This window comes from Corapipo altera, unplaced genomic scaffold (genome assembly GCF_003945725.1).
Source record: "Corapipo altera isolate COAL_440 unplaced genomic scaffold, ASM394572v1 0, whole genome shotgun sequence".
In the NCBI taxonomy this organism is placed as follows: domain Eukaryota; kingdom Metazoa; phylum Chordata; class Aves; order Passeriformes; family Pipridae; genus Corapipo; species Corapipo altera.
In genome coordinates this window covers 15,462,559-15,486,342 of record NW_020884872.1, presented here as the reverse complement: position 1 = coordinate 15,486,342, position 23,784 = coordinate 15,462,559, and the positions used below count along the sequence as shown (strand labels likewise).

At 35.9% G+C, this 23,784-nt stretch overlaps 1 protein-coding gene across 2 annotated transcripts in view; it reads left to right on the top strand.

Annotated features, from left to right (window-relative positions):
• CDKL5 (cyclin dependent kinase like 5) overlaps positions 1–23,784 on the top strand; it is a 131,450-nt gene that overhangs the window by 68,431 nt on the left and 39,235 nt on the right. For both annotated transcript variants that reach the window (XM_027638015.1, XM_027638005.1), the window contains exons 4-8: positions 8,951–8,996; positions 11,558–11,694; positions 14,663–14,783; positions 15,932–15,991; positions 21,550–21,640. In XM_027638015.1, coding sequence (XP_027493816.1) covers positions 8,951–8,996; positions 11,558–11,694; positions 14,663–14,783; positions 15,932–15,991; positions 21,550–21,640 — 455 coding nt within the window. The remainder of the gene's footprint in view (positions 1–8,950; positions 8,997–11,557; positions 11,695–14,662; positions 14,784–15,931; positions 15,992–21,549; positions 21,641–23,784) is intronic.

Below are 23,784 nucleotides of genomic sequence, written 5' to 3'. Positions count from 1 at the left end.
TCTTACCTCTAGCTTGTGCTCCAGGAGATTTCCTTCTCTGCCAATCCCATGTGAGTGTTGTAGATATCTAGGGAATCTTAAATGCTGCTGTAGCTGCCTGTGTTTAGGGTACTTAATCATGTATTGAGTGACTGGTCACTCAAGTGGAGTAACTTGGAGCTCTTCAGCTCTGCTTATTGTAGTAGAAGCTTGAACACACAACTCACAGGTGTTTGAATTTAGATGTCTTAATCTGAAGCTGAATTCCAGCAGAAGAGTTTCAGCCTCAGGAACCTGCTTGACAGGTTTGCCTTTGGTTCATAGTAGGTCTTGTTTTACAAATTAAAGAAAATGCCTGTCAGACTGTTGATAACAAAAAAGAAAAAAAAATAAAATGTGAAAGTACCAGATAAAAAATAAATTGTATCCAGTGCAGAAGTAAACATTTCAAAACTAAAGCCTGAAATGTAATAGAATTCAGAAGTTCAGCCAATCATACTAAACTGTTTTGACACTCAAATTTGGGATAACAACACTGTAGACTTTTGCTCCGAAAAAAATGTTAAAAAACCAACCAAACCAAGCAAGTGTTTTCCAATAAGTTCTACCCGCTCTTGAGTAACAAGATGCCCAGGAAAGGAACATTGCATTCATAATAACAAAAAACCAGGAAATGCAATGTGATTAAAAATGTCCTGTTGACCTCTGCATTTATGGAGTCAGCAATATTTTAAGGAACCCATAAAGGTGGTACAGGTTGCCTTTCTACATTTTCCACTTTGTTATCACTTGTATTCCGAGTGTCAAGAAGATTAAGCTATAAGAAGTAATTAAATAATGCTGGTATCTGCCCAGTGCAATGTTATGTTATTTATAAATAGCTTTTATTTTCACAATTTCCAGCATTAGCAGACAAAAAAAAAATCAAATAGAACTGGAAGAAGACTGAGGTTTGTAACTTAAATTACTATTATTGATTTTTCAGTATCAGAAACATTTTATAGAACTTTACTGAATTTGGTTTATGTTTTACATCCATGGTTTGGATTAAACAATATTGTCAAATTATAAAATTATATGGATTAGTGCTACAATAAAATGAAATGAAGGACAGATTGTTTTAAAAATTGCTACAATAGTACCAGTTTACCATGAAAAGCTAGAATAACTACATTTATAGTATTTAAAAGCTTCTTTTTGTTCCAGATCCTTTTCATTACATTATTATACAAATTCTTTGGGGATGCATATTTACTTTGTTGCTTAGAAGAAATTGTGAATAAATATGAAAAATGCACTTGCAACAATGGAAGTTTCAATGCTAACTGTTATCATCAGCCTAGTAGTTAATAGAAAATACTGAGCAGGTTCACTTCCTTGTAAGTGTTCTTTTCAGGGCAGTGTTTATGCTCTAAATAGTAGACTAAAAAGTAGACTTCAAGTTTTTGAAGAATGAAAAATTCATGCATTATAGTGCACGCCTTAGGGTTCAGGTGTACCTCCTAATAACTGCTCAAAGAAGAATCAGCAACAGCAGGTTGTTCCTATTTTTTTTTTTTATTTTTAATACCTCGAAGGCTATTCGGAGTACCTCTAGTGATGGGAACATTCATGACTGGCAGAGAGGTGCCTTCTAGCCCCACCTGTCCTGTGACTGTGAAGTTACTGGGGTCTGAAGAGCCTCTGCCACCATTGGAGGGAAGAGCCATCAGTCTCCCTTGATTCTGCCACTGGAGGCTGTGGCATTTCGAAGGGGAGCCCCAGTCTGTGAGTCCATAATACTGATGGGCCACTCATTTGGCTTACAGATTCATCTGATTGTTGAATGAGAAATGCTTGCTATTCATGACTCCCTTGAATTACACTTTATTTAAACCAAAGCAAGCATTTGCTCATAGCTTCTGAACAGGCAACAGAGTTGTGTTTCTGAAATACATAGAGAAAGAAATCAGAGAAACTGTTTCAATCTGCTTGCATTTTTTAAAAGAAGTCTCTTTCCATCATTTCACGCACTTTGACATTTCCTGTCAAACTTGTAGCTCAAGCTTTCATCCTTTTCTTGTGCTTCTTTTCCCAGTGGAATAGTAGAGCTTCCATACCTGTTCCCCTTGAAAATCTTCTAGTGGGTCCAGAGTGGTTTAAGCTTTCTCTAGTCCTGCTTTTGTTTTTCCTCAATCAGGAGATAGTGTGACCATCTCCATTAAAATGGCATGTGAAGTATATAGATCTTTGTTCCGTTAAGAGTCTTCTCCTGCACTTAGATGGTTAGTAAATAAAATTCCGCTTTCAAGAGATATAAAATTGATTTATGGTGATTCATCCTAGGTGCTTCTTCTCAAGTAAACTCTATGTGTTGTAAAAAGTCTCAGCCATTTTCCAGTAAATAAAGGCATTGTGATAACTCAGACACACTGTTCTGTCATTATTTACCAAAGGCTCTGTCTCTTCTAAAGATAAGTAGGACTTTTAGATTAGGAAGTAATTTCCTGAAAGTTCGCCTATGCTAAGAGTCATATTTCTTAGATAAACCAAGTGTGGGGGGTTTTAACTGAAAAATAGGAGAAATACAAGGGAGAAATAAAAGATTAAAGCAGTGAAGCACCTCTTGAGAGAAATCCTCCAAAGTTTTTTTGGTGTAGAAGAAGACACAGTGCTATGACTTACATATCCTAATGTCAAATTGTTTGAAAAAAGAAATTGAATCTGTCATCTTGCACGTCTCTCTTTTTTCTACAGAGCATATTTTAAGGTACTCCATTACATTTTGAAAGTAAGTGCCAGCAAAATTGCCAGCACCTAACACTGGAAGTTTGGAGAAGACAAAGTATGTTCTAGTCTGTTAATACTGTCCAAAGGTAGTAGTGTTTTAAGGCAGGACGCAAATAGAGTCAAGACACTGTGATGACTTCAGGACCTGATTTACGTGGAGGTAATGATGCCTGTTACCCCTCAGAATGTGCATTGTGAGGTACCTTGGCATAAATTTAAAGATTTTTGTAATGACTAATGTTACATTTATGATCCGTTGATCAATACTGACTAAAATGTTAATATTTTCTCCTCTTGTTTTGAGAGTAACTTTGAAAAATTAATTGGTTGGGGTTTTTTTTAAAGTTTCATTTTAAGCTTTACCATCTTGTAATGGTTTTCTGGGCTTTTGTTACCTCTGCTGATCGCTTAATGATCTGTAATTTTGCTAGAATCAAGATTATTGAAAGATCTGTTCTAAATGCTTAAATGTCCAAGAAAGATCTGTTCTAAATGCTTAAATGTCCAAGAACATAATAATGCTTATGCAAGTCAAAGTAAAACTGTACTAGTTTGTTCTGAAAAGACATTAGCCATAGGATATGTTTGGCTGAATGTTGTTGATTTTTTAATATGTGTCTTTGTTGTGGCAAACTAAATGATGTGGAAGTAATTATGGATTGATTAGGATCAAATCAGCTTCTTGCTTGCTTCTAAATTATTTTTATAAAATTATTTTGTATTATAACATTATTTTTATATTATCTATGAGTAGAAAATGTGATTGATTTCACTTTTTCTAGCAGAAGTTGAACATGCATTTATCTTTGGGCCTTACAGCTTCATACTTGTACAGATGGAAAGCGTGAGCCAATCAGAGAACATACCATGTCATATCTTAATATGGCACTTAATATATCAGCATAAAACCCTGATGTGATACTAGATACTGCTTTAGCCTGAGTAAAGGCAGCAATATGCTGCTTGTGCATGGGATGTGCTCAGTATTGACTACTGCTATCTCTGCTCATGCTTGTTGATTTTTATAAATACTTGTTTTTTCAATTGCTTAAAAAATCCATGCTTGAGAAATTCTTGTAATTATATAGGGTGAGGTAGTAAAATTATTGGCGAATGATGTAACTTCCAGAAGGTCTATTTTTCAAGAATCTTCTTGTGTACCTATGCTTTGTGTCAGATTTTCCATGATATGTAAAAGAAAAAGGAAAAAAATTCCTAACAGAAATTCTTGAAACAAAATAGGGACAAACATTTGAAGAGATTCTTCTTTGTAACATAAGATTTTCAAGAATAGCATATGTTTTCTCTTTCTGGGGAAGAATGGTTGTAGTTCTAAGATCTTGGTTTATACTTATCTTATTCTAAGATCTTTGTCCTTGAGTACTCCCATCATTAACATCAAGGTTCTTTCTAGAAAACAACAGAGATACATTCCTCTGCTGTTCTGGAAATCAGTGGTGTCTTGTGCAATATGTAATTACATATACATTTTGTAGAGACAATGGAAAAATAGGAGACCTCTATACTTTAAATGAAATAAAATTAAAGGGTTTTGAATTAGGAACTCTTCTAGTTTGATACTGGTGACAGGAAACACCAGCTACTACAGTCTTGTGAGGAAGCCCAGAAGCAGTGAGAGCTGCTCAACTCCCATAGCCATACTCGCCTCTCATCTGTGGCTAAGTAGGCAGACAGTAAAGCACATGTTTTCTCCAGAGGCAATTCCCACACATATTTTGAGGTAAAGGAAAGGACTGAGCCCTAGCATGAAGTGATTCCCATCTCCAGGACTGAAGATACGCTTTTCCCATGAGCAAGTATCTCCTTCCTCCTCTCTGTCACTGTATTTATATGTAAAGCAAATAGAACAGAAATTTTTGTCTTAGCCTTATTAAAAGGTATTAGCAGGTTTGTACATGAAGAAGAGCCACAGTTGGCCCTGTTTTAGACATATGTAATCATGTAGTCTGAATAATCAGTTTCTGTAGGTCCTTAAATTTTACACAAAGTGTTTTCAGTAATATTCATCTGTTGTTGCATACTCAATTGTAAAACAGTGTTTTTCCTGTAGTTTTATAACATAGAATGTTTGTAATATATGTCCTCAGTAATCAGATGTAATGCCAAAGCCAAGAGGGATTTGACTTGTGTATTTGCAAATTTGCTGTTGCCTCAGAATGTAAAGTGAAATACTGAGGCCAGAATTTTTTATTAGAGGATGAAAATGAGATGCTTAGTAATAAACGTAGCTGAGTGAAAAAGAGGTACAGGTAAGTGAACACAAATTTTCATACTTTATGATATCAGGTGGTGGTAGAGATTAGAAAGGGTTAAATTTTTTCTTTCTTTGACATTCATTGAAGTCTCAAACTCTGAATCAACTAGTAACAGCCTTATCTAGCTAGATGATGCATTTAATTCGATGTGACAATTTTCCATGCTAGGAATTGGATACTGAGCTATTGTCTAAGTAGGGTTTCCAGAATCAGGTTGAACATGGTGTTCAGTACTGTTCTGTTTCATAGTACAGTCTTGAAAAAAACCCTTTGAAATGCAAAATATATATTTTAGTGAATTGCAATTCTATTTTTGAGAATTCCAATTTGACCTGTTTTTGAAGAGCAGACCACCAGATCCACAAAAGACTTTAGATCTCCAAAACGACTTTTAAATAAAGGTTTACAGATCAAATTAGGCTTTGTTACTTAAAGAACCTTTCAGATTTCCCCAGGAGTCTGAATTATCACTGTTGAATTCCCTCATTGCTCAAAGCTCTGCTTTTCTTTGTATCCCCAATTCTGTCCATCTTCTCAGGGCTTAGCAATGTGTTGTTGTCTGTTTGCTTTGCACCAAGTGCCTGTCAGTACTTGTTTCGCCAGCATCGGAGCAGCTCTAGCATCTGTCTCCTAATCCAGGAAGCATATTTTTTTCCATCTCTACTATATGCCTACTGTATTGCTCCATATACAAAATGTATTCCATCTTTTCCAATCTTACTCTGTATTAGTTTATCTGAGTGAAAATTATGTACAGTGCCATTGCACAGTCTCCATATGCTGCTGATCTGCAACATCATACATTATACAGGAGATAGAGTTCTTGCTGCTTTCTTCCCCCAGGGAAGGATATTCTATATATGACTGACAAATTTGAGACCATTTTTTTGAAATTTCCTCTTTCTAGAACTTGCATTTCTCTGTAAAATGTGGTGAAAACTAGACATCTAGTTCAAAATTAGTAGGAGTAGTATCAAATAGAAGAACAGGGCATTTCAGATGAATTCTTCCTTTTGAAAATAGTTTAAAATTATGATGACCTCATATGTAACCTCATATAAACTATTTAGTTGGTTTAGAGCATGCGGCCAGGAATTGAGAAAAGTGCACTTGGGTTCAGTTTTCTCTTCTGTCTGATGGAGCACCATCAGGTGTTCTGCATCATAGGCAAGTTACAGGCTTTTGGACAAGCAAGTGCATCATATTTAAAACTCTATGCATGAATCTTCACTGTCTTTGTATCCATTTTAGCTTTGTCTTGACTGCTTCACCAGTGGCAGATTCCTAGGGAATAGCATTTAGATAGGATGTGATCCTCCAAGAAACCTAGACAAGAATGTTCCTCCCTAAGATGTCTCATTGTGGTGTTGTTTCACTTCAGGTTATTTAAATATTATTTGTTAGGGGTTTTTTTTGAAGATAGGAAATATGTCATATATAAATTCTTGATTGCTTAATTATGACATCATTAATAAGTTTATTGAAATAATACAAGTGATAAAGTTTTTCAAATGAAAATTTCTTAAGTGTGGGATTTTTTTGAACCATTTTGAATAACTTTTTCATCCATATGTGTGTTGCTGAGGTCTTTCTGTTCCTATTATTCCTGGAGCCACTCATGCTTTAAGTACTGTAAATAGTCAAAATCCTGCAGGACGTTTGATAGCATATCTTACATAAGTCTTTGCAGGACCTTGACCCAAGAGCTTTTAAAACTTAATTTCCAAAATAATCACATTCACTGTACACAGCAGGATATGGCAGAAAAGCCACATGGATTAGTTTTCTTGAATGATGCCGAATTCCTGTCTGTGTAAGGATACATTTTTGAACTCCTACATTTCTTTCAGTGTACATAAGCTATTACCTTGAAAATAAAAACACAGATTTTTGATGGTAGCTGAAATGTCTACAAATTTTTATTTTACTTCATGGGAAATAGGCATGTTAATACTAATGGATAAATTTGACTTATCTGCAAAGTCGTATATGCACACAGTCTAAACATAGGCGTTTACAGTCAGCAGAGGCTTTCGAGGGCAATTACAGTGTTCCTTTTCTGAAAAATCCTTCAGAGGCTTAATTAGCCAGAGCAGCTACCAGTAGATACCAGAAGTCAAATAAGCTAAATTTACTCAACCACTTAATGTTCCTTTATAGTCCTAGTAACTCTTACTATTATTACTAGAGTTAGAGTTAATAAATAGAACAATACGATAACGTAGTATTAAAAATATAATTAGTAAAATAGTTTGCTTAGTTTGTAAGTTTCCTGAAACAAAATTATTAAGGAACTGTATTTGACATAAAAGCTAAAGGCAAGACTGTCAGAATCATTCTGAACCTGAAACGTGTACTGTCTCCTCATTTCTGGCATCCCTGTCTTTACTGTTCTGTAAATTGGTTGAGCTAAAGGTAGTGCTTGGACCTCAGCTGAATTTATGCAATGTATCTATCAGCCTTCACAGTAGACCAGTGTGTGTGAAGGGTAGGTTTCAGAAGCAGAAAAGCAATGCAAGTCTTCTCTAAGAGTTAATCGCACGTGATGCTTCTGCTGAACTAACTTTCTTCAATGCAAGGTAGATATAGTTTGGTTACTTAAATCAGTACACAATAAAATGCTTGCAAGTTTTTCAGATAGATGGTATGGCTGGTGATCAAAGGATTATTTTTTTAAATGTGCAAATTATACACACACACAGACATTCATTCTTATATTTGACTGCAAGTTCATTTTAGTCATAGTAGTATTGATTTTCACTTAAACACCTTAAACGACATTATTCACTATCTACATGGGGTTTTCCAGGGTCAGGTATTTTGCATGTTCATGTGTTACGATGATTTGAAATGAAAAATGGAGTAAATCTTTGTATTACTCTGTAATTGGTTATGCACATGTATTAAGTATTCCAGGAGGGCTTCCCTTTTCATTGCTGTTCTCTGATCCAGCCTTTGCATACTGTTAATAGTGGGATATTGTTGGTGTATTTTTTAAACTGTAATGTTTGGTAAACAAAAAAGGGTGTGTGAGCTAGATCTAGCTCATCAAGTAACCCAGGAAGGCTCCTGCCTCTCTGCTCACATTCCTTAACTCTGTGTGTCCTGTTACTAAAATTCAATTGCTGCATCATTGTAGGAACAGACCTGCACAAGTCATGTTGTGTTGGCTGCTTTTGGCTAAATGCATTCCTGCTCACTCAAGAGAGAAATGTCTTCATTTAAGAGAAAAATGTGACCTATGATAACCAGGTTTGGTGAGTAGAGAATGCTAAAGGAATGCAAAGGCAGGTGGACATTAAGAAGTTACCACTTATTGTAAGCATAGGTGAACACTGCCAAATGCAATTACTGATCCTGGTTTTGGATGGGCTTCCCTTAAGATGACAAATTTTTATAAGGAGGCACAGAGAAACTACTTTACTAATATCATGTTCTTTGTGGATATTTGGTCTTTGAAGCCCAAAAACTTTTGGCAGCCAAAATTACAGGTCTTATTATAAGCCTTAGCCAAATAATAGCACGGTATTTTCATTTCACCTCGTAAAGATAAGCACACACATTCATACTTTGGCCAGATTCTGATTGTTAGAAAATCAGAATAACTAAGAAACAGGATTCATTTTTTCTTCTGAAAATTTAATTGATATCTGTTAAACAGTATTTGAATATGAACTTTTGGCATTTAACTCTGTTGCTTCTATACTGGGGTTCCTAACTGTGGTATATCTGCTACATGTGAGTGTGTATTGCATTTGACCCAATCACTGAGGTATTTACCAGATTTTTATTTAACTTCTTTGCAGTGTGAAATTTCTCTGGATGCTTCTTTTTTTCTCCTCTGATGCTCAGGAGAAAGAAAAAAAGGCACAAGAAAACACACAACAGGTCTTGCTCATTTCCCTTTCTTTGCTTTTGTTTTACAGGAGACACATGAAATTGTGGCTATCAAGAAATTCAAAGACAGTGAAGGTAACCTTTTCTGCTGCGTAATCTTTTCTGTAATAACTACATTGTTAATATCTCTCCAGTTGAAATAAGAAGTCTCATGTATCAAGATATGATTTAAAAATGATAATGATTTATTAGCTTTGTGAATATTCAAGACACTTAATCCTTCATACCTGCCTAGGGGACTGCATTATACGCTAACTAGATAACTACCTTTCTTTATGCATCTGTCTTAATATGGCTGAGATTGTGGTGTCATATGCAGGAGTAAGATCTATCATTTAGAGACTGGATGTGACTAGAAAATGTAAAAAACTCCTCTTGTAGTAGTAGCTTGCACAGTCTTTGGGCTTTATCACACTTCATCTGTGAGAGGGGATCTAAATGTTAGGGCGATTTGAAGCAGTAAATGGAGGAGACTGAGAGAAGTCCCTGAGAAGTTCAGTCATATGAGGACAAATCCAGAAGCTCCCAGGGGTCCATGGAGGAAGCTGGGTGGTGAGGCAGCTGCTCTGTCCTCACTGCAGCAGGCTCCACTCTCCTCAAGAAGCTTGCTCTTTGACCCCTCACAGCAGCCTGTGTACTCTGCAGTGTTGCTGAAGGGAGGAAGACCCAACTTCTGCGAGGCTTACTGTTGCTGGTGAAGGGGGTGGCAGAAGCCAGACACGTGGAAATTATTCTGAATGCTGCACGCCCCCATTCCTCACCCAGTAATACACCCAAAGAACTGAACAAGACAAGGCTGTCTCTCTGACCTGCACTTGTTGGGGAACAGTCAATCCCCATATTCTATCACAGGAAAAACTGGCAACCAACCACGAGAGCAATTGTCTGCCTTGTGTATGTGAGAAGTGAGCCCTGATCCCTAACGGTCTGGCACAAACAGAAGGAGAAGACACATATGAAATAATAAGAGGAGTCAGCCCGGTCTGATGCAATGCAACTGTGGTTTGCCATGTACTGAGGCTTTAGCTGAAAGCTAGGAATGTTGTTTCAGGAAATAGCAGCCACTTTATTTTAGCAAACTTTTATTTTCTGTTATTGTTTTAGGATTGGTGGTGGCCATGGAGGTGTTGTTGGTTACAAGGCCTGTAATTTTCAGAGTTACAGCAAAGTCTGATTTGCCTCTTGTTTTGCTCAACGCAAACTTCTGCTTTGCAGGTCATTTTCCCAGACACTTAAAGAGCATATTTGATGAATGTTTTAGCTCTGCTATTTAGAAAGCTGTTCTAAATCCCTGATAAAGAATGCAGGAGATAGTCTAATTGTGGTGACCATCTTGACCAAGTAATGAATGTACTTCAGAATTTCTTTTTGGAACTTGCTGTGGCTATTCAGTACAGATCATAGGCAATAAATCTCAGTTTTAATTAAGCCCCAAACAAGATTATTGTATTAGCCCCTCTACCAAAAAATGAAAACAAAAAATGCAACATTGCCATTAGGTCTGGCTTTCCAAGAGTATTACATAATGTCAGTTTACATGACTGATGACTGCTTTTCAGAGTTGTAGCTAGTTGTTTACGAGTTTCTGGAAATATGACAGAAGTTCTTTTGACGGGTTTGATTCAGCCCATTTCACATCTGTCTTGTTAATGTGGTAGTTCATTAGAAATTTGAATATTCTGTAATTGTTTCTATTGACACTTTTGTTTCACTGAATCTTTGCCGTTTTTTGACATATGAATGCTAAATGCGCTCAAAAGAGTCTGTCTCGCAATAGATGAGATTATGCAATCAGGCTGATGCAAGCCAACATCAAGCACTCAGTTTTAAAATGAAAAGATTTAGATTGCTCTAAATTATATATTTTTAATCAAAACATTTGTGATTATAGTATTTTATTTTCCTCTTCCCTCTTGCTGCACTTGAATTTTTTATTTTTTTCCCCCTCTCTTCTGTTGATGATTACTGCATTTGCATGATCTGTGTTATTCTCTCTCCCCTACAAACCTGGTTTTGCCTTTTGCCCTCAAAAAACAAGTTCTCTTCCTTGTTTTTAATTCCTCTGCCTCTGACTGTCTTTGTGGTACATGACCTGCAGATGTGATTTAGCTTGGAATTTATGCAAGCACATCTCATTTAATATCTCTCTGTTGTGGATAACAGTTCCAAGAGGCTAAGAACCCTATTTCTACGTGTGCATGAGCAAATTTACTGAATTAATGGATTTCACTTTACTAAATGAAAAATAAAACCTAATGTAGTCTAGTTTACTTCACATTTCATTAGCAGTGTCCTTTAGAACCCAGTTAGTTCAAGGCCCTATAATGATAAACAGTGTATGGAGCATTAGTAAAACATTCCTTTCTTGAACACCTTTCAGAGAATTAAATTGTCAAATCAGTTAAATTAAATTGTCAAAACAGTTAAATTTCTGGACTCCTCTGAATTAGATTCAAGGCTTCATTGCATCAATACTTACTCTGCTGCCTTCTGTAGCTGCTACACTGTGCTGGCATTGCTGAATTTCCTTTGGAAGCCTTGTGGGGAACTTACAGGACTTACAAATCTGTGTTTGGGTTTTAAAATTTGCTTGTTTTGTAATAAGCTTACTCTGTCACTTTTACTTTGCACTCCAGAAAATGAAGAAGTCAAAGAAACCACTTTACGAGAGCTTAAAATGCTTCGCACTTTGAAACAGGAGAACATTGTGGAGTTGAAGGAAGCCTTCAGAAGAAGAGGAAAATTATACTTAGTTTTTGAATATGTGGAAAAAGTGAGTTGAGTTTGTAGTATGCTTGCCACAGTTAAATCACCAGCTTACTGAAAATGTCTTTAAAATTGCTTTTATTTTTAAAAATTAAGCTATTCTGTTCTATAAAGAGAAACAGCAGAAACTTTAATACATCTGATTTGTAATTAGACATCCGTTGTGAGAAAGCAACACTGATAACTTTACTACTGTTTTTAGATCATGTGTTGGTACTTCTTAAAAAAAATTCTTCCATATATATGAACTCAAATGTCAACAAATTATGTAGACTGGAATACATATGATTTGAAGAAAAAATTCCATCTGAACTCTTTAATCCAGTTTAATTGTAAAGCTGGATAACTGTCCTGTGTTATGTTGTGTAATGAATCTTGACGTAGTCTTTCAAAACAGGATCATACACTTTTGACCTTGGAATCTCTTTCGACTTTCTCCATCCTTCCCTGTTAAAAATAGGATTTGTTTGTGTATTTCTGTAACAAGGCCACTATCAATAGTTGCTTAGAGGGATTTGGCAAAGATCACTGTCATTATCTCCAGTCCTGACCTCATTTTGAAACTATTCCAAAATTTCCTTAGGTTGGACTACTGCTGCCAAGCATCCTGGTCTGTTTCCAGAGAGAAACAACCTAGAACAGATTAGTCTTTTGTTATTTTAGCAACCTCATGGTGGAGGTAGACCTTTGCTCTGAATGCTAACCAGTTAGCATTTCTTCATGGCAAAAATGAGATGGTATTCAGATACACAGAGTAAAAAAAAAAAAAAACAAAACAAAAAAAAGCAAGCTTAAACATGTGTATCTCTGTTGCCTTCATGAGATACTGCTCCCTTGATTTAAATTTTCATTTAATATCCTGCCAGCGTGATGTTGCAGTCTAGCTGTGTGCTAGTCCTCTTCAGTCTTGTCTAAAAATTTCTCACCCCTAAATACTATGTCTCCTTTACCTTAGTCAACAATTTCTTTTGTTGTATAACTTCCTTGCATAATGTGAGGTGACCTGTATTAGCCCACAGTTTGGCAGAAATCAGTTTTGGTTTTCACCAGCAGATCAGCAACTTCTAATGTGGTGAATCTTACTTAGATCTAACATTCAAATCTTGACTTGTTTCACCCATGTTCCTTGTAGTTGTTCCAGACACATGGAATGTCTTTGATCACACACCAACTTAGCACAAACATTTAATTTTCTGTTATAGTTGACTTGGCTAAGCTCTGTGTAGTAGTGGGTTGGAAGAGCAGCATAAGTAAAAGATATTTAATTGATCTGATGAGGGGTATGCTTCAAAAATTGTTAGCATCAGTAAAAACACCGGGCTGCAATATCTAATATTATTTGCATCAGAATAAAAGAATTTAATGATAAAGGTAGGCATCACATATAGTCTGTGTCTAATGTAATTTCTGTATTAATGGTCACCTTTCTTTTAAGTGGAACTTCACAGCCAGGAATGTTTCTTCTTTTCTAATAATTTAAATAATATTCACTATCATTTCTTCAAAGACCAGGATAATTTCTGTATTTTTTGGATGAGAGGAGAGTAGAAGGAATTAAATAAAATGTGATGTAGTAAAAACTGAATTTTTTTGTTTAACTGGTGATGAGCACTTTGTGTCTTTCGGGGAAATCTTAGCTCTGCAATACTGAAATCCAGTTTACTTAAATTCACATTTAGTCTAATCTCCTTTTTTCATCATCCCCTTGGTTATTGTCTTCTTATTGGATTATGTCTTGCTGTGTTGATGCTACTCTTTTGTTTTGTACTTGTAATACTAATTTTTTTACTTGTCCAGGTCTGTGGCCTTCTGTGTGGACTAGAGTCTAACTAAAATCAATATGGTTCCTTAACAGAAAATTCCTTTTCTCAGATCTGAAGTGTATTTCTAAGAAAACTTATCCTCAAGCACATAAGTTCCAGTATTTTTTCATAGATTGCAAAACTTAGAAATGTTTTCAAACATTTCATCGTATCATCATATCACCAAAGTCTCTGTTTTGTCTTGTATTTGTGTTCATTAAAATATCGTTCAAGAAAAACCTAAAAAATATTTTTATACAGCTAAAGAAAATGTTTGTCAAAGACAAGGTAAATTTATTTCAAATGAAAAATCTACAATACTCAAATCCTTAATTAAATGAGTTGTGTAGGGCCATATAGCCAAAATACTTCTATTTCAGTGTTCAATAAATAAGACTTTTCTCTCTTCAAGTGTGCTGCTGCTGTCTATCATTCATTCAGTGTACAAACTCCACTGTACTTCTAATTGTGCAAAATTAGAGACATTTGCTAACATAATGGGAATCTAAGTGTTCTTTTTCAAAGAAGAAATTTACTAGTATAAACAGGAAGTTTATTTTCTTTCCTAGGTATATCCATAAAACAGTTGATATGGCCATAGTTACTGTAGTGCCAATATGTCTAGGATCTCTATAGCTAATACACAGCTATAGGACACTCCCTAGGTTAATATTTATGCCTCTGTGAGGCATTTTTATGTTACTTCATTTCCACTAACTGACTTTATACCCATTCATATACAGATACGGTTTGTGATTAATCATGGCCCTGCAATGTCAAAGCAGCAGAACTAAAGAATGAAAAAAATAGTTTGTTAAAGCACTGTTGTGTACTTACAAAATGCTGTGCTTTGCTAAACTTTTCATACAGACACACTGACCTAGTGTTTCTGTTAAAGCAATGTTTTGTAACTAAATGACATTTTAGATGTGTTAGGATAACTGGTTTCATGACAGTCTTTTAAGAATTTGTGGTTTACTTGTGGTTCACCTTTAATGTTTATGAAACAGCTAGGAGTATGCTTATGATTAAAATACACTCCTTGAATGTTAAACTACTGTTCCATAACCAGGCTCTGTAGCCTAAGTATGTTGCTTCAGAAGGCTGAATGCGTGTTATCTTCCAGCAACTAGAGTATAGATATTTTAAATAATGTTTCTTTAAAATGTTTAGAATATGCTTGAATTGCTAGAAGAAATGCCAAATGGAGTTCCACCAGAAAAAGTGAAAAGCTACATCTACCAGCTAATTAAAGCAATTCATTGGTGCCATAAGAATGATATTGTTCATAGAGGTAAGTATGTTGCTCTCCATATGAAATTAAACCCCCTGTAGGAATTTGCTGTTTTTCTTTAGGGAAAGATGTTACAGCTTAAAGTAATTTGTATTTAACATAAATAGAAGCAATCACTTTTTATCAACAGGAAAAAAATTTTCAGTTGGACTGGATCTTAAGTCTGCTGTGTAACTTCAGATAATTTTACAACTAAATTCATCTACATATAAAACTTGCTGTCCACTGTCTTTGGGGCATGATATAAAAACTGTGAAGTGAAACTGAAGTACGGACATTGTCTAAGGAAAAGGAATTTTTTAAACCTTTCGTGGTGGTCAGTCAGTTCAGTTTTGAATCTGATAATAGAATACTAGGAGAAAAAAAATCCAAAACTTAAAACTTGGTCTCCCATGTTTTACATCTTAACGCAGATCCTCCCAGCTCCCCTAAGCTTCAAGCACTTAAAGTACATATCTTGGTGTATGATTTTATCTAGTTTTATGTCTTTTATCCTGATTTAATAAAATTGTATTTTGCTTTGTGGCTTTGCAAGAGTAACATTTCTAATTAATGTTTCCATTAAATTAACATTCTTATACAATATGCTTTTTATATTTAAGACCAATCAAACATAAGCAAGAGTCTGAAAATATTTTGTAAGATACAGTTTGAAAAATATATCATGTATGTATACAGCAATATCCATATAGGAATGAAAAAAAGGGCTTAAAACTAGACAAGACTTTTTTCTAAACAAATTACAAGAGATGATCGAGATGATCATTATAGCCAAAAATGCTGAGCACAACACACAACATTTTATTGGTTAACTGGGTAATTAAATATCAGTTCTTTCTATAATTTTGCAATATGCAATATTATGCATATTGGTTTGCTGCCCAGGAATATCTGTAAGCACATTTTATCTTCCCATATTTTGTTGGGAAACACTTAAAAAGACTTCAAAAGGCAGAAAATTAATTCTGCCTGTTTACAAACTGAATTGCTGGAAGCTGTTTCAGCAGTTGCTCTTGTAATGCTTCATTTATGATTGCGTGAATATCTCTAAATACATTATAATGAAATAATATTTGTTGACAAAGTTCAAAATTAAAGGGAAATTAACAGCTCTTTTTTTTTTTTTCACATCTACTCTGATACTTCAGATATCAAACCAGAGAATCTCTTAATAAGCCACAATGATGTTCTGAAGTTGTGTGACTTTGGTAAGTTCAATAGATAGATAGCTGCTGCTCACCTTTTTAAAGAAAATCTTTTGCAGTGGAGTTTTGCCTTATTATGTAAGAGTTCTACAGTATGTGCTGTTTAAAAACCTTTTAACAGTCAGAATTGATTACTGCTTCAGGTTTGGGGCTAGTATTTTAATTTGAAAGATCTCTGGGCTTAATTTGCATACCCTGTGAAATACCTGTGTTAACACGTTAATACAAATACTGCCTTTCTCTCTTCCTCTATTAAACAAGGTTTTTGCTAGTGCTGCTGCTGACACACAGCTGAGAACAGCAGAGATGATAAACTGATTAGGAGGCTAGCAAATCTGTGGGTTTATCTGGCCTGTGTATTGAAAGAAAAGATAATTCTTCATTAATGTTTAGTAAAGGCACAACAGATTTATACTTTTTATGTATTTTTAGAACCACTGGCTTTTGTGGACTGCTATGTGTGTAGTTATAGGTCAACTTTTTTTGTTACCTAATTAAGGAATCAGATGTCCACATATGTTTAATGACTGAATGACTGGATGTTAGAGTTAGAGCTGTACATGTTAACTCTGATGTTTCCTGACATACCAATGCCTGTTCAATGTCAGCTTTAAGGCCTTGAAGAATTGTCACCCCAGTACAAGGCAAACTTCGGCCATGTGAGTAATTCCCAAAAGACAACAGGGAAGAGTGTACACTCTGTATTTTTATTCTAAATGCTACATAAATACAGAATAAAATATTTTTCCCTCTGAAAAGCTTACAGTTTCACTTGGTAAATAAAAGCCAATTCCATAGTGTTACCCCAGAGGCACTTCTCAGTGAGAACAGTTTGAAAGCTGTCATTTCAAACCTCTGCAATTTTGAATGAAAAGAAGAACTGCTAACAAAATAGAATGGAATATGTTTTTAGGAACACAAGAAAGGCATTTTTCATTTGCAATGCTTCTTATTTCATTTAATCCTAAAAGCATTTTTGCTTAAGCATTCAGAAACAATAACTGTTCTAGGAAAAACCTTAGAAGATTTGGTCCATACGAGTTCTTTGAATTCAGAGCCATTTATTCTCCAGTGTAAGGAACTGCACAGCTCTAACAGAACACCAGGGTACTGCTGTGTGGTGCCCTCATTGCCTTTGCCTTTTCAGTATCCACAGGCCTCCTGTCTGCACTGCTGTGGCTGCCCTGGCACCATTGACCAAAGCCCAGAGCTGGTGGGGCAGGATTTTTCCCTCATTCTACACTGATTATCAAGGCCTTGCCACTGCCAAACAAACCCCATGAGCTTGGCAGGGCCAGGCCTCTCCAAGGAGTGAAGGCTTGTGTAGATTACATTTTGCTCCCTCTCCACTGCTTCACCCTCCACATCAGCTTTGGGGACCAGAAGCTCCTTATGCAGAGCTAAACAACCAGCACATGGGCAGTGCCTGTCCCTGAACAATGCCTGCTCCACTGTGGGCTAACTTCATCAGAGGCAGGAATAGCCAATGTGGGCATGAGTGTGTCCTGAAGGGAACAGTTGACCCCACACATGCTTCCCTCCCTCCCTTGTTTTTTCTGGAATGGGGATGTCCCTCCTTGAAAGTAACACCATTAGAGTTGTCATATGCTATCACCTAACAAATCTTTGCATGTGGACTTGTTTCAACATCCTCTGTGCAGCAGTATTGCAGGAAAATATAAGGCCGGACAAATGGTACGATCACGTTTTGGATGTCTGCTTTGGCACTAGATGTAGATGATGTGAATTCTGTTAGCAGTGACGTTCTGTGTGGTCTGTTGGCTTGCTCACACTATGTGCTCCAGCCATGTTCTCTCTGTGCTGTTGGAAAGGATACGCAATCACAATGTACTCAGAGTGATCAGCACAGTATCAAGGAAGGCAAACTAAGAGAATTTCTGTTGTTCTTACTGTTCATGTGGGTTAGTTTTAATTTTAATCAACCTTTCAGATTTAGTTGAATTTAAAATTCCGAGAAACTCTTCTAATATGGAATCAGTTTTAAGTTTCTAGCGTTATTGCTAATTGACATTATTGCTAGTAACTTAATGTATGACTGTAAAATCCATGTCAGAATGGTGTTAGCCACAGATGTTTCCTGAACATGCACAGATTAGGATGTAAAAATTTGCCTTTTAACATGATTTAACATATGCTGTCTGACTACCTAACTTAAATCATATTTTGGAACACAGGTACTTGTCACATACAGTGTCACATTCCTCATGTGATTACAAATGCAAAGAAAAGGACTATGCATCCATTTCCAATAGCCCAGTGGAGAAAAACAATTTGAATAGAAAAGTTCATAAATTTTTAACAAGATATTTCTTCTTAGTCCTTGTGCCATGTGTTCTGTACATACCGTGCTAGATAAAATTGAGATTGAATGTTGTGCTTGCCCAGACACATGTTGTGTGGGTGTCATTTCTGCCAATAGAAGTGCAAGAAGAAAACAGTACAAAGTGCCGACTACAGCAGATGCATCTGACTGTTTGGAAGTACTTAGGTTTTCTGACTGGTGTGTTTGCTGTTTCAACACCAGGGCTTCAAAATTACTTGTTTTAGCAATCTCTTAATCTCAGTATGATGTGTAAGCATAGAAATCATGAAACACAGGACTGGAAAAGACCTCAAGAAATCCTCTAGTTCTTCCACCTACTCAGAGAAAGGATTAAGAATGTCTTTGTCATTCTTGACAGGTGTTTGCTTAGCTTATTCTTAAAATTCTGAATAATGGAGGTTCCCTAGTGTTCTTAGGCATCTATTAAAGTACTTACATGTCATTAACATTAGAATACTTTACCTTATGTCTAACTGAAATGTGCCTTATTTCTCTGTAAGAAACTGACAATCTCCTCCTTTTTTCCTTACACCTTTTTCCTTGTCATCTCTCCTACCATGTTCTGAGTTGTTTCAAGTCCTTTCTTGAAATTTCTGATTTTGCTTGTTATTTCTTCTTGCATCATGATGCATTCGGGAATGCTATTGTTTCCATAGTCACTCTCACCCAGATTGCCTCCTGTCTTCATCTTCTAATCTATTCGTTCTCACTAGTTAGAGTTTGGTCTAATCTTCTCCCTTGTTTCCTTCTCTTACTTTTATATACCTGATACCTCAGCACAATTGGAGGAAGGAACAATAAGCAAACTCTCATCATAACCAAAAAAAATTGTTCCCTTAGAAAGGTATTATGCTTTCCTGAATTGTTAGTTCTGTCCATTATCATTCTGGATTGTGTCACAGAGTCAGAGCAGTATTGAATCTATAAAATGGTTTCTTATATCACCCAACAATATAGAAATGACACTGAAGTCCATTATGATAATTTTACTTTCTGTCTTGCTGCATCAAATCTGTGCTGCACCCAGGCTGTAAAGCTGAGGGCTGATTTCTCAGACTATTTTAGCTCCTGACTGTGACCAAGTTCCAATAGACTACCCTGTAGGGAGGAGGATGCATCCTTGACCTGTTGATTCTTCCAGTGCACAAGGGCTCATGTGCTGCCAAGCTCATGTGTTACCTTAGCACATGTTTATTTCTATCATGTGACACTTTTTTCTCTTTCTTCCTCCTCCTCTCTTCAATCTGGGCCTTCCCACATTTTGACTGTCCCATTTCTCAGTGTAGCTCCTGGTTATCTCCTCTCTGTTGTTTAAACACATGAATGGAAGATTTTTCATTGGCAAGATTAATCAGATAGCTCATGTAATTTGAAACAGAAACAGGGCTGCCTAAGCAGTTCTAAATATAGTAATGTTTCCAAATTTATTCAATCCCCATGTTACAAGTAATAAAAAATTCCTTTCCAGCTTTTCTCGAACAGCATCAGTAATGTTCATTAGACTTTATGGGAACAGAAATTAATTATGATTATTTTGGAACAACTTTGAAATATCGGTTCCTCATCATAAGTGCCTTTTAGTTTATTAACTCTTGAACTTAAAGGTATCTTGCAGAAAGTAACAGCTGTAACCTGTGTAATTAACAAATTTATAATTGTTTTCTATAATCACTAGTCTAATAATAATAATCTGCGTCCAAATTGTTACTTCAACTTGGAGTAAATTAGTGTTCCACAGGGATGAGTGGAACTGGGCTTCTTCACACTAAACTGCCAAACAAGATACACTTTCAGAATCTAAAAAAAAAAAAAAAGTTTAGAACTTTACAAGCATAGTTGTGTGGGAAAGGCAATTTTGGTGGCTTCTGCAAAAGAACTCATAACAAAAAATGACTATCACATTTAAGTAGCACTAATTGATTCAGAAAATAAAGTTGTGCGTTGTACTTCTGTGACACTTTGGAATTTTATTCTTTCTTCATTGCTCATGCAATAATGGAAAGACATAGTGATTTCACTAAAGTGAATTTTGACTGAGTTTTTATGCCACATGCCACTAAGAAAGCATTTTGAAAATGCTGTTTCTGCATTTCAGTCCCAAAAGCTTGTCTTGGTTTGAGCTGTAGTAAGGAGCCTACACATGTGAAGTCTTGCTGCTGAGATCTGTCTATCCTATCTCACCTTGTTGGTAATTATTTGTTTGAAAACAGTAAGAATCTTGATACTTTTTGAAAACACTGACAACATCTGCCCTAGAGTACTTCTACATGAAGAATCCAGTAACAACATTACTGTGGTCTTTGGCTGACATTTTATAAATGGAGGAGAATGAAAACAAAAGTCTAAATTATTCCTACATCTGGATTTTCTTGTGTGTGTGTGTGTGTGTATATTCCAGTACTCTTCTCTGAGCTAGTGGTCATAATTCTTATGCCTTAGACAGTAGTGAAGTTTTGGTACAATTGCAAATAAATATAACTTCTTAATATTTTTTATTGTTAACAAAATGATGTGGAGAAAGAATTTAATTTGGACTTGCTTTCTGATCCTAATTCATGAAGAATTGCTGTGAGAATGATGCTAAAGCAGGTGGGAAACCAAAACATGTGGAGTGAGCCAAATGCAGATATAAACAGTTTTGCTGATCTTTGGTAGATTCCTGCATTTTGTAGTTTTGAGGAGATGACCCTTTTCTTTGCCAGGTCAGGGAGGGAGTGTCCTTAAATAAGAATAATACATAGTTTTTTGACCTCTTTAAAAAATTGAAGGTAGTGAGACTGTAGTAATTAAAATCAATGAACAGAAGAGTCTACTCCACCTGCATGTGTATTGTTTCTAATATTGTGAATCTTCTTCTGCAAGCATGTCAGTAGAGGTAATAGTTCAACAGCTTACGTGGTGTAATGATAACAGGTAGCTTTTGTCAATCTGTTTGGATTATGTAAAGCACCAAAAATAATAGCAAAACCCCATAGACTTGTGAGGAGAGTACACAAGTAAGGTAGTCATTAAAACAGACATGCTGACTTTCACCGTTGCATCAATAAAAGCTTGCATTTCAGTAGACAAGCACTTGTTAGAGAGATCATTCTGCAGCAGGGGTTGTAAACAATTTGCTTCTATATAAATAGATGTGACCTCTTACTGCCAAAATCAGTGGTGATGTGCATATTGTATTTAAAATGGGCTATAATATTTCATACTGTTTCTCTGACAGGCTTTGCTCGTAACCTCTCTGAAGGAAGCAATGCTAACTATACAGAATATGTGGCTACCAGATGGTACCGCTCACCTGAACTCTTGCTTGGGTAAGTACAGTTTGTAGAACTGCCATGATAAATTTTGACAGGTTCTTTACAGTTTTTCAAGCACTTTTTGTAAGCTTCAGCTGTGGAGAACTGTGGTTTATTTAAAGGCAAGATTTCAAGAGGCTTCTAGATTTTCATTAATTTTTGTTTGTTTCCAGTAAGTCAGTATGACCTGTCTTGAGCTGAGCAGTGTTTAACTGATTAAAATATTAAGCTGAATTATAACAGATGTACTCCCAATTTCTACACTCTCACCCCCATTTCCTTCAGAAAAGGTTTCCATGGTAGTCTTGTAACCTGAAATGTTCCATCAGCCTTATGGTGGACATCACATAGCAATGACAGTGCAACTTTCAAAATGTGACACTTGTAGTTATCTTCATCCTTTGGGTCAAAACTGTATTAGGAAGAATTTTTTTGCTCAGAAGGTGATAAGACATGGAACAGGTTGCCTGAAGAAGCTGTGGATGCCCCATCCCTGGAAGTCTTCAAGACCAGGTTGGACAGGGCTTAGAGCAACCTGGTCTAGTGGAAGGTGTCCCTGCCCATGGCAGGGGTGTTGGAATGAGATGATCTTCAAAGGTCCCTTCCAACCCAAACCATTCTATGATTCTGTGATTTGGTTTTCATTTCTAGTTACACTTTGCCAGCACTGGTGAAGTCACTCAAAAGGCTGGTGCTAGCTTTTTACTAGTCGGGAAGAATTTATTGAAGGAGGCTGTAAGAGTCATTTCAATAAAGCACTGAGAAGTTAGCATTGCATTGCCTGCAAAAGTAGTAGCTACGTGAGTAGCCTCAGCCAGACAATTGAGTTTTACTCCTTTATTAATCTGTAAAATGAGCATATCATTACCTCGCAAGATGAAACAGATTTTCAGATAATAAATGAACAAATTCGTAGGACCCAAAAGGGCAGAGGAAGAGAAAAAAAATAACTGGAGATCTCCTATATGTGATCTTCCAGTTACTATCGAGTTCAACATGAATACTCTTGTAGAATACAATTCCAATGTATAGTGATACACATATTCTTAAAATAAGGAATTGAAAGCCACAGGATGAATCAAAAAAGTACTGGTCACTTCTGAGAATCTTTAAACATAATGTTTCATGCTGCTGGGCAACAAGTTGGCAGCTTTGATTAACGCTGAACTAGATATTTTTTGAACAGGTAAGGCATTAAGTAATAATTATTCTGTCAATAAAGTCACCCCAGTATTCCCAGAGCTGTACTAATCTTAATCAAACTGGTAGGTAGTTGTGTTCTTATGTGCAGAATACTATGTTAAAGCTGCCAATAAAAACCTCAAAGCTCAGTTGTTCATATCTTGGAGAAAACAGTTAAGCTTCCGGCAAAGTGCATATGTTTGTGTGCATACGTAAGTATAAAAAAAGACTTGAAAAGAAAGCATCAATTGTGACCTTTTAAGGTACATAATATTTTGCTCTCTCTCTAGTAGTAATGAGGATTTAGGAGGAAAGACATGAAAAGCTTGACAGACGTAGTATCAGTCTGACCTGCAATTTTCAAAACTGTTTTGTTACCAAAGGAAATTTAACAGGAATCGTGTCTGTTTGTAGTTGACTAAATCTGTTTGATTAACTTGTAGAGAAAGGGAGGGGATTTGTGTATTTAATGCTTCAGCTTTGCTGGTGTATGGTTTTAATGCCAAGTTTTTCTGGCAAAAAGTAATGCCTATTTCTTTGCAAACCTGTTCTATTTCCCAGGCACTGATCTTCCCATTTCCCCTTTCCTTGCATTTACCAAATCTTCATAAGCATCTAATATTAAAATTCTTCTCAGGTTTATTAAATATATACATTTCAACAAATGCACTTTTACTTTTTCAACTTCTAAAATGTGTCCCAGAGTGGTTTCTGTTTAGCAATGAGGTTCCAGACTTAAATTTCAAGAGAGGAAAGAAATTGCTGCCTAATTATTCACAGAACATCTAAAATCTACTCACTTTGGAGAGCCTCAGGTAACTAGCTACTAGTGGAGTACTCTGTACCCTTTGATGACAAAATATTGCTAAAAGCCAGTAGATTTAAAAACATACCAAATTAATAGATGAAAACATGTTTTGGAGAATCTAACATGTGCAGGCTTAGACTATAATACTTCTGATTTATGGTCTATCTGT